At 42.4% G+C, this 10,656-nt stretch overlaps 1 protein-coding gene across 3 annotated transcripts; it reads right to left on the reverse strand.

Annotated features, from left to right (window-relative positions):
• Positions 1–1,323: 1,323 nt before the first annotated feature.
• On the reverse strand, positions 1,324–9,026 carry tprg1 (tumor protein p63 regulated 1). Of its 3 annotated transcripts, none has more exons than XM_037250132.1 (8): positions 8,903–9,026; positions 8,782–8,836; positions 8,576–8,727; positions 7,907–7,998; positions 6,760–6,936; positions 2,497–2,650; positions 2,219–2,428; positions 1,324–1,687 (listed from the first exon to the last, which is right to left on the reverse strand). In XM_037250132.1, the coding sequence occupies exons 1-7, from the start codon at positions 8,915–8,917 to the stop codon at positions 2,234–2,236; spliced, it is 840 nt and encodes a 279-aa protein (XP_037106027.1). In that variant the 5' UTR covers positions 8,918–9,026; the 3' UTR covers positions 1,324–1,687; positions 2,219–2,233. The 3 variants fall into 3 exon arrangements, with proteins under 3 accessions (XP_037106027.1, XP_037106026.1, XP_037106025.1); XM_037250131.1 differs by having other exon boundaries at positions 8,576–8,730; XM_037250130.1 differs by having other exon boundaries at positions 8,576–8,733.
• Between the last annotated feature and the right edge of the window lie 1,630 nt (positions 9,027–10,656).

Raw genomic sequence — 10,656 nt, forward strand, 5'->3', positions numbered from 1 at the left:
TCTGCCTCCGTGTTTTCCGCATCACTAGCAACTATTATGTCTGCATGTTGTCCGATCTCCTAGCAACTCCTTTGCCTTACCAGCTCCGCTAGCAACAAGTTCCGAGTTCAAGTCCCAAGTGATTAGGATAAGACAGGCAGGTTTCAGCGCGTAGCAAACACTAAGAGGGCGTATCCTTAGCTTACAGAAAATGACAACTGGGGGGGGGGATAATGACATTCACTTTTAAGTTGTACATGAAAAAAAGAAGTTATATTAGCTCCGTTTTGATTTGTGTTATAATTAGCTCTGTCCACACTACTTCATTAAAGTATCAACGACACCTATCAGAAGAAAATGTGGATTCCTTTAATTGTGCTTACATAGCCTGAGGGCAGAAGCAAATAATGATGTGTAATTCCTACATAAGGAGCAACTGAGGACACACAACACACCCACCCACCCACACACGCGTGCAGATTTACTGAAATACTGCATATGGGTTTCAGTCAAGTCACATCAAGGAAAAGTGATGGCTAGTTAACTCAAATATAAACAACGTCCATCTATAATACAAAAGTAGAAGACTTGCTGGCAGAGCGTAGGCCAAAAGCCAAAGACTTGCTACCAGAGCATGAGGGACTCTACTTTCATAGGAATTACCACATCTCTCGAGGGCTTTTTTTGGGTGCAGTCAAGGTCAGCGTGGTGAACATCTTTTACTACCTGAAGAGGAGGCTCGTAACAAGACGTATGGACAAGGTGTTAAGCTCGAGGCCAGAGCAAAGAAGCAAAGAGCTTGATCCCACAAGAGACACGACCTCACTCTGGGAGGAAACAGGTTAAACCCTCTTTGCGGCCCCCTCGGGTGCTGATACTCAATACCCGGGTGAAGAACTCTATGTGCCACTTTACCTCGTGGAGCTACATCTGGACGACATGCTCGTTAAGATACTTAACCTTGCTTCCTGCCCAGAGAGAGCGAGAACGCCAAGGCTTGACTTTGTCCAAATACAAGTGAATTTGTTAGTCAGAGAAGAACTGCATGTGCAGAACTCAAGCCAGCTTAATGTTAAGTATCAGAAGAACAGAGGCTACTGTGTTAGAAGACACAAACAGAGCATGGCCTAATAAAATCACAGAATTTGCAGGGGGAAAAAGCACAAGAAACAATTGTTTGTAATCACCAAGCCATAAATATTAGAGGGAAAGCGGTTATTGTGTTAGAAGCCAAAGCAAAGCAGTAGAAACAAAATTCCACGTGAAATGTACACAAAAAAGTATGTTTGTAAATCTTTTTTTTTTTTCTTTCATACTGTTCAACTCCATTCAAGTGACACAGTTAAATTGCATAAAAAACAGAAATCTTTATTGGGGGTTTTTTATTTATTTTTTTTACAAGTGATTTGTTGATGCTATAAATACAAATAGTCAATAAAAACCAATACCTGCTTTGCTGTAACAAAATACCCGCTTTACCGTCACAACACAATCAAATGTAACCGTAATATAAATAAGACTATAAAGTTTGTTATAATCTGCCCAATAATTTTCTATGAGGCCCCTTTTTAACTGGAATGCAAATGACAAGACTCCAAACATTCATCCATCCATTATCTACCGTTTAGTCGGGCTTGGGTCGTGGAGGCATCAGCTTCAGCAAACTTCCTTTTCCCCGGCCGCTATTTCTTCCAGCTCTTCCGGGGTTCTAAACACACAAGTACTGTTTAAAAATACAGAAACAATTGTACGTTTGTGATCACAAGACGAGTGTAACGTTTGGTGTAATTGGGACATCAGCTGCCGTGATTCTCAGCGGACATAAAGGCAGCGTCAACTACTGAAAACACACAAGTCTAGCTTTTGAAAAATAGACAAACAATTTTGTGTTTCTAAAGATAAAATGACAACCGTATTCCCCTCAGCGCTCTCTCGGAGGAGGCTGAACGGCGTGCTGAGTGACTTTTTATGGGAGAGACAGCAAGAAGAAGAAAGGAGTCCCATTGCGTGACAGTGACAAATTTGCATATCGGTTTGAGGTAAACAGAAGTCGATTTTAAACCAAAGACGGCAAAACAAGGTGCGTTAAAGTTGGCCATCTCCAGCTCGTTTTTGCTTTAATAATTCTAAAACTAAATCGTGCCAGATGGTTTGGATTGACCGGTTGTTCAAAATTCAATTTCCGAGTCGGCAAAGGAGGAAAATAACCGCAGAAAAGGGAGGAAATGAATGAAAGTACCAAAGGAAGCTAGCTTTAAAAGCCGAGGTTTCCCCGCGCTATGCAGTAGCCCATTTTGTTGGTGTTGCCCAGGAAGGACATGAAGCCAAAGTAGGCCTTGATGGAGATGTCCTGGTTCAGCAGCAGGACACCATTGGCCTTCCCGGGTACCGGCTTGGCTTTGTGGGCCTTCTGTGCCGCTTCTTTGAGCTGCTCACGGAAGTTCTCCATCTGCGGACGACATGGCCAAAGTCAGAGAAGGGCAAAAACGAACAAAGTATAAACTGATGGGAGCTTACGTGGCAAATGGTGGCGAAAGCATCGTCGAACATTCTCACGGGATGAGACGTGAAGGTCATGTATGGCAGATCGGTGGCGAAGGGGTTCCACCAGGACAAGAGGGTCGGCTCTCTTAAGCGGTCCCAGAAGACCCGCAAGCCTTCGCCTTCGCGGCTGATCACATGGAGACATTTTTCTCATACTCTTATTTTTAAAAAAAAAAAAATTTGCCCCAAATATTTTGCAGTTTCATGCAATATTTGTGTATCTAATTGTTTTTTTTAGTGTGTAATGTAGCCTACTGCTTTCTAGTATTTATGTACTCTTTTTTTTAAATCTGTATATTTTTCCATTTTATTACTTTTGAATGTTTTTGTTAATTTTTTAGCATTTTTACATTATATATTTAGTTCCATGATGACTTTGCAAAGCAGATCCTTTGTGTTTGAGTCAAAAATATATATCATACATGGAATATATACAGTAGCAGCCCTCTGATGTCTTTCCCCCCCCCCCCCCTAAATCATGACTTCCCTGCAGGGGACAAGCAGATCTGTGGGTACTCAATGACATTAGCGCCCTGCGGGGGCTCGCTCATTATGTGAGCGTGATCTCCAACTTCAGGCTAATCAACAGCGTCTTCGTCATATTCTGTCTTCTGCCTGCGTGCTCGTTTTTAAGGGGAACATACCAAAGGTTTTAATGAAAAAGCCCCGGGGCTCCGTCTTTTCTAGGCTAGATGAAGCGGCTTTCAATGAGTGAACCGAGTCGCAGGTCTTTGAAAACGTTCCTCACAACTCTGCGTGATGTTTGTCCATCAAATGCATTCGAGGCCCAATGATTCTAAAAGCGTGCTATCAGAGGAATACGACACCTTTGTTTGGGGTTCACAGGAAGTTCAAAAATAAAGGGTGATGCTACAATATTTACGACGGCTTGATGATTGTGTGGAAAAAAAAAAAAACTTCAAAGATGACTAAATGCCTGAAGCTAGCTCGTGTCGTTGACTGGAAATTAAGCAACACTCATATAAATATCGTTTGATTAATCGGTTAGATCAGCGTTGGCGCACCCCTCAAAAAGAGAACAAAATGTCATAACAAAAGCATTTTTAGCGAATATGGCATTGTGTTAGTCACGCAAGCCTGCAAGTTAAAGGAACAGTTTCGGAATGACATCTCAAACAGCCTTGACACCTAAGAACATTTCTGGTCGAGCGACGTAGGACTACAAATTATTGAATAGTTGCAGAAGATGGGGATGAACAAAACGGGACGAGCCCAGATATCTTTAACAACCAGTCATCGCGCTGTGTTCATTTTATTAGCAACCTTGCATAAGATTCAATTCAAACAGCCCCCGAGGCAAAACAAAAGCGACGAAGACTCGCGAGCGTAAGCCACGGCGTGCGAAGGAGGAGCCATGTCACGGCCACAAACATCCAGATGTGTTTACAGAAGAGCTTTGAGCAATGACAATGCCGCACAGGAACATTTTGCGCAAGTGGGAGGAAAGTATAAAGGGTGGCACAAAAGCAAAGCCCAGACTCAAAAGACTGATTATGTTTCCTCAGAGGCGGGTTAGGTGGGTACACATTGGCCTTTGTGAGTGCACTGAGCTATGGCCTTCGTGTAAATGTCGACGTATATGAATATATATTTATAAAAAAAATAAAAAAAAGAGCTTTGTGAATTCCTCAGGTAAGCAATCACCGGTGAGCCAGGGCAGACCAGCCCAAACAGGTAGAGAGTAGGGCGGGGCTTTTTTTTTTTTTTTTAGCCAGAGGCCTTGGACATCTTGCGGGTTTTGGACTTTCACTCCGACTGACACAACCTTGGCCTCTGGCACTATGAGAGATGCGCAAATTAGTGACCATGTGAAGATGGATAGAAAATGGGAATTGATCAAATGCTGGAGAAGTGGTCTTCCTACATATGCAATCAAAAAATTTTAATGACCCTAAAATTGTCAATCGAATAAAATTTCTTGGACGATTGGTTTAAAAAAATAAATAAATAAATAAATAAATAAAATACAACTAAGAAGCTGGGGTTGAATGCGAGGAGTATGAAAAGTCATGTTAAAAATTTGCCAAATTGAACCTCAAATGTCTGCTCAAACCAAAAGGCCACAATTCCATTGTCTTTTCGGACAAGACTATCGAATCACGTGTCTAAGTTCAACTTGCTTTGGGGGCTGAACTTTCCTTCCCTTCGTCCACTTCCATGAACTCATGATGTCATCCTTCATCCTGCACCTGAAGGTGAGGAAGGTAAGGAAATCCACCCTTGACTGACCTCCCCCTTGAGCGCTCTCCACGGTGTGCATCTACACCGAGAGAACGACTGTATTCTGAGCTGGAGGGCGAGTGATTGGGGGGAAAAAAAAAAAAATCCTCCTGTGGGCGCTTGGGACGCGTAAGTCAACACGCAAGATAAATAGAGTGCAGCTCCAGCTGTCATGGCAAGTGTCCCACATTGTCTGGGGGCGAACAAACAAATGTGCACTGATTGCTCAACAGCGCCCGAAGCTTCGCCCGCCCATAGGTGCGTGCGTCCAACGGAGGGTGCGGAGCGGCCGCCCAGAAACAACACGGGCAAATGAGCAAGGGGTGAGGTGCCAAGATTTGGGAAGGTCGAGGCTTTAGGTGTTAGAATTAAGTCCACCGCTCGGTTTGGAGGCTATGCGCATTGCTCTCGAGGTGAATACATTCAGATCATTGGTACGCCAGGAACATCACATATTTATGGCTCTTCATTCATTTATACATGGAATATTTAAGAGGAAAAGCCCTGTGCACTTTGTATTTTTAGGAATGTGAATATTTTATGTTGCTTGCTTTTGGAGTTGAATTGTTGTTCTAATATGTCATCATATTTTATTCAATGTTGCGTTGATCAAAATGAGGTCAAAGCAGGTATTATGCGAGGATTGTCATCTTGTAGCATGAAAGGCCTAAAAAGGATTTCATGGGTAAGATGGGAGCGTCCCTGTTCCTGTGCAGCACCAATCGTGTTCTTGAGTGGTGCGCTTATTGCAAAGACAAACAGTGGTGAAGATTTGCAACGCAGCAGCAGCCTCTGCTGGCAGGAGAGGTTAGTGACAACCTTACCAAACTTGAAAACCCTAATCGTGGCTTGGCCCAAACTTTAAAACCCTAACGCTGTCTTGAAACCACAACGTGAAACAATAAGCTCAGTTTGAAGCCCTACTTTGAAATCCAAACACTGCCATGAAATCATAAATCAAGTTTGAAACTTTGCAACACTAATTTCAAACCCTTCATCAAAACTCAAATATGAAAACCTAACCATGGTTTGAAACCTTAATCAGGCTTCAAATTGTTTTCTTAACAAAACAGTTGAATTTAATTAAATAAAAAAAGTAAACCGTCTGAAACTTTTTGGCCTAACTTGGCATTTTTCTCACGGATCACTTTCCCGCCAGGAGGTGACAGAGTGACCTCGTCGCAAAATGAAGACACTTCCTGTGGGAGGCGGAGAAGAGAAACGCAAGAACGTCGCCTTGGCTTGGATCCGTCTTTCTCCCTCGACTGTCCCGCGTGTCTTCCGCCGCCGACTCTTTTATGTATAATTTAAAGGAATGCGCGCGAGATAAAGCCCGGAATAAAGACGACGCTCTCTAAGCTCTTCACAGCGCATTACATTTTATTCATCAAATTAGCCGCCGTCGCAGGGCTATCCCCTGAGCCGCCTTTAAAAAGGTTCACATCAAAAGGACCGCCTTCGTTTTAGCCGCTAATCAGCCGAGTGACAGGTCCAAATGACAGCTCTGCACTTCTTAAACATTGCAGAAAAGGGGGAAAAAAAGAAATTGCATGCTCTTGCGACGCCTTGTTTGAGCGATGCTAACCTATCGACAACGAAGTATTAGGGTCACACCGAAATGGGGGGGAAAAAAGAAGACCAGAATGAAGTTTTTGTCATGAAAGTGCTTCGATACTAAGACGACGATACCACTCAACCGTCTTGACGTACTTTCTGAGTTGGAGGACGATAGAAAAGTAAAAACTTTTAGTTGAGCGCAAATGGATGGGGAACATTTGAGGTAAAGAAGAAACCCTCGGCTGCAGAAGCAAAGGGAATTTTGTTTCTTTGTGTAAAGTAAAGCGGAGCACAAGCCGTCTTAATTATAAAGAATTTCGGAAACTCTCGAGGCAGAGTCTCTTTTGCAATGCTTTTAATTAGCTCTTTAAATCCAACAAAGAGCTTTGGCGCACTAAACTAAGCGAATGAGCCTGAAGTGTGGTTTGATGCACTTACTGAAGTACGGAATTGGGCGGGAAAGTGAAGCTCCCGTAGCAGATGCGATCAATCATGTTGAGCGGGATCTTCTGGACCTGCTCGCACTGGAACATGATAAAGTCGTACTTGCAGATCAGCAGGAAGTTGTCGGTGATGACGGTCAGGCGCTCCTTTTCGTTGTTCCAGTGATCCACCCTGAAGTCAAACACCGTGTTTGCTTTTACTTATGGCTGCAGCAACCCAGGTACCATATGACTAAGGAGAACTCAAATTTTCGACTTCCTTTTTAGTACATTAATTGAAAATTGGAGAAAACAAGCAGAAAATACAGCTATTATCGGCAGCAATCATTCGGTAAATGGGAAAATGTTTTTTGTCCTCATTCTGGCTAGTCCATTAATGTCTGAAAGAGCACTGACAGGATAATTGATAGTTGAAACTCTCAGACCTTGCCGTTGTTTTGCGAGAAAGGCTGAAAGAAAACTCTACCGCAAACGTCAAAGTGGTTTCAGGTTAACAAAAGTAAAACATCTATCAGGAGGCTATTCAATTTTGTACAACAAAAGCCCATTTCATCAATTTCCGTTCTCTTTTGACCCAAGCAAAAAAACTATTTCAAAAAAAAAAAAAAAAAAGGAAAGAAAGAAATTAAGTATCTGACCATTCAAAATGAAAAAGTATGTTCTCTTTTCTTGCCGGGGAACATTTTAATACAAAGGACAATGCTACTTTTGAGTCATGGGGCTTTGGGTTATCAATGTTATGGTGATCTGTGTGATTAAAACCTACACAAACACACGCGTACACCTTTTGTTGACAGCCTGCAGTAATTGTGTGTTACGTATTTCATAGGTGCTGAATGACGCAAGAAAATTCCAGCATCCAACTGGTTTGGTGGATCTGAAAGTGACTGTTTGGAATCTCTGCTTGGCCTCCATTTTGTCAGGCGTCCCACTTATCTGAAACTATTCATGGTATGCCCGCAAATGAAGTAAAGGAGAGGTGTCTATTAGCGGTCACAGAAATTTTGAATCAGTCCGTGTGGCTCTTATCTTCTTTCCGGCGTCTTGTTGTGTTATTTTCCCACTTACTAAACGATGTAATTGATATGATGCAGGAGTGAGCCTGAACGTCAATAAGAAGTGTGCATGCGAAATGAACTCACTCTGCCATAAGCCAGACGCCGAGAATGTTGCCGTCAACTTGTGGGTCCACCAGAACTTTAACCTCTTTGACGGCTTGGTGCAGCGTGCCAGGCTGCAAGGGGGGACAAAATATGTCATTTCTGCCGCTAAACAGCAGTGAAAGCAACAGGTGGTGGAGGAAGAACTGAATAACAACAAAATGCTTCACATTATGAGTATCAATTGGACTTTCACTAAGAGACAGGTTAGCTTTGGTGTTTGTTTGTTTTTTGACACTTTGGCTGGACCTAAACTAAAAAGAAGGTTCAATGCCACAAGAGGTGATCATAGAATACTAGATTAAAGCACAGTTATGACTAGCTTTTACTGCCAACAGTGATTTGTGTTTTTTTTTTAAAGTTGCTTTAATTTTGGCACTAGAATTCACCCAATTCAGTATGGAAAAATGCTTTATTACTTGGGTGATACTGTTAATTCACCTTCTCACGACATAATTTAAAAAATAAATCATGGTCTAACAAGCAAAATGTGATTAAAATTCTTTGTGTGAAGATACGGCGGAAGGTCACAAGTTAGTTTTAGTGTGTTCCATTTTAAAAAGTTTTTCTTTCCACACGTTCTGCTTGGTTAAAACGCGAGGCCTCTACTTAATAATACATGTGACGTATTGAAATTAAATCACAATTTACCCTGAGGACGAAGAACTTCTTGCATTTAAATTGATTCAGAGACAGCGGTGGCTCTCCGGATGGGTCTCCGAAGTGGCAATGGCTCACTACGCGGATAGTCGCCGGTTCCTCAACTTTCGCGCCGGGCGGCTTCTTTGGGGGGGTCGGCGGCGGCGGCGACGTCGCGGGCGGCTTCTTTGGGGGGGTCGGCGGCGGCTGCGACGTCTCCTCGGTCACCAATGCCACCGCCGCGAACGACGCCGCTCCCTCCTCCGTGGAAGCCTTTTTTTGGATGAAGGAAAAGTGTTCAGAAGAGTAATTAAAAACAACAAACGCGCATTTCCTCACCTCAAGTAACGACATGAAAGAACCGCAGGTTGAATAAACTAGAGAAAAGCTTGAGTGGAATTTTCGAGAAATGAATCTTCGCGACAGGTGCGGCGAGAACTTCCTGCTTCCGGGTGTGGCGCGTGTCACGTGACCCAAACTATTTCCCAGCTCATCCAAATATCACTGAATAATATTTAGAAATCATTTTCACTAAATCTACTACAATATTTTGTCTTGGCACAACTAAAACTTTTATAACAAGTGCATTTTTCTGTATTTTTCGCAAGGGCTATTTGAAATTTCATGACGAGGGTAAAAATAAATGTCAATTTGATAATGACCCATTAAAAGTGAAATCCAAGACACTTTGTTTTCTGACTCTTTCCAAGTCTAATGGAGATTTAACAGATCTTTGTAGCAAAAATACATTTTCCTTTGACAGCTTTCATGCCTTGAATGCCATTCATGCCACGACGACATTGATGCTAAAAAGGCCGAGAAGAAAGCCTGTGGGAGTCGCTAAGCATCCGTGCGGAATGTGAACCGTCACAAACATTTCTCAGACAGCTCCACGGAGTTCCCAGGTCCAACAGGGCGTTTTGAGATCCGGAACAATCGAGATTGAGTGAGAGTGTGGCCTCACGTCACAAAACCTTAGCTTGGGCTTTGATTGACATCTCAATGGCCGCTGCTATTTTTCCAGGATTTTGTGGGTGTAAAGATCTCATTGTGCAACAAATCGCCTGTCGGTTTCATTGTCCAGCGGCATCTTGAAATGCCATTGAGTGATATTTTTAGGAAGACGCGCGGTGAAAATCCTTCATCAACACTGTCAGCGTTGTTTACCGAACACATCTGAGAGATGTCAAGTCATCCCCGTGTTCCAATAAAGCTGTCATAAATAATTCCGTTGTGATATAAAAAAAAAAAGCGTTTTGGATAAGTCCTCTGTTGTTTGGAAGACAATCTTTCTGCACATCTAGCAGGAAAATATCTTAAAATTGAACTCCTTTCTCTGCGTAAACACTTTCTAGACAGAAATAACACATAAAGCATATGCAAATAGGTTCTAAATCGTGTATACATTTGACTTGGTTTTTTTTTGGCGGTGTAAGTGTTTTTCGGTTTTATCTGTTATTGCAAAGAACATTTTAGTTTTGAGTCCACCTTTTAAAATGAAATACAACTGAGCTGAACTTAGGCGGTGATTCTTTTGCATGCCACTTGAAGGTGCTCATAAACCACAATTTCAGAAGCAGCAAAAAGCTTAGCTCAAAATACAAATCCTTGATAAAGTCTGTCAAACAAACTAAAAATGTCCAATATTTTTTTCCTCCCATCATTTTGTGTTGTGTTTTCCCCCTAAGATCTTCCTGCATTGGGATTATAGCGGAGTAAAAAAAAAAAAAAAGAGCTAAGCGTGACTCGTGGATTCCTGCTGCTACACAATACACGACTTTATTTTCTTTACGTAAGCGAGTGAACTTAGAAAGCCTTTGCCCCCATGATGCATCGCTGCAGGCCAAGCAGCAAGGATAAGAATAATCCATAACGTAGTATCTAGGCCAAGCAATCAAGACGGCGTAAAATGCGGAGATGCTCCTCTATCTTCTCACCTTTACGCCTTCGACATACATGTTTATCGCTGATGGGCTCTGTCATGAATTAATAACAAAGTGAATAATACACGAGCTTCCTTTTAATGGATTGCGAGCGTGTTTGCCATTGTTGTGTGCTTAATGCGTGCGTGTAACTTATCATGCATCACTTTT

The sequence above is a fragment of the Syngnathus acus genome, chromosome 4 (genome assembly GCF_901709675.1).
Source record: "Syngnathus acus chromosome 4, fSynAcu1.2, whole genome shotgun sequence".
In the NCBI taxonomy this organism is placed as follows: Eukaryota; Metazoa; Chordata; class Actinopteri; order Syngnathiformes; family Syngnathidae; genus Syngnathus; species Syngnathus acus.

Coding starts and splice junctions, on each gene's coding strand:
- tprg1 (XM_037250130.1), bottom strand. Junction 7,999..8,575: donor AGAAGTTCTTCGTCCTCAGG/GTAAATTGTGAT, acceptor CCCCCCTTGCAG/CCTGGCACGCTGCACCAAGC. Junction 2,429..2,496: donor CTTTCGCCACCATTTGCCAC/GTAAGCTCCCAT, acceptor TGTCGTCCGCAG/ATGGAGAACTTCCGTGAGCA.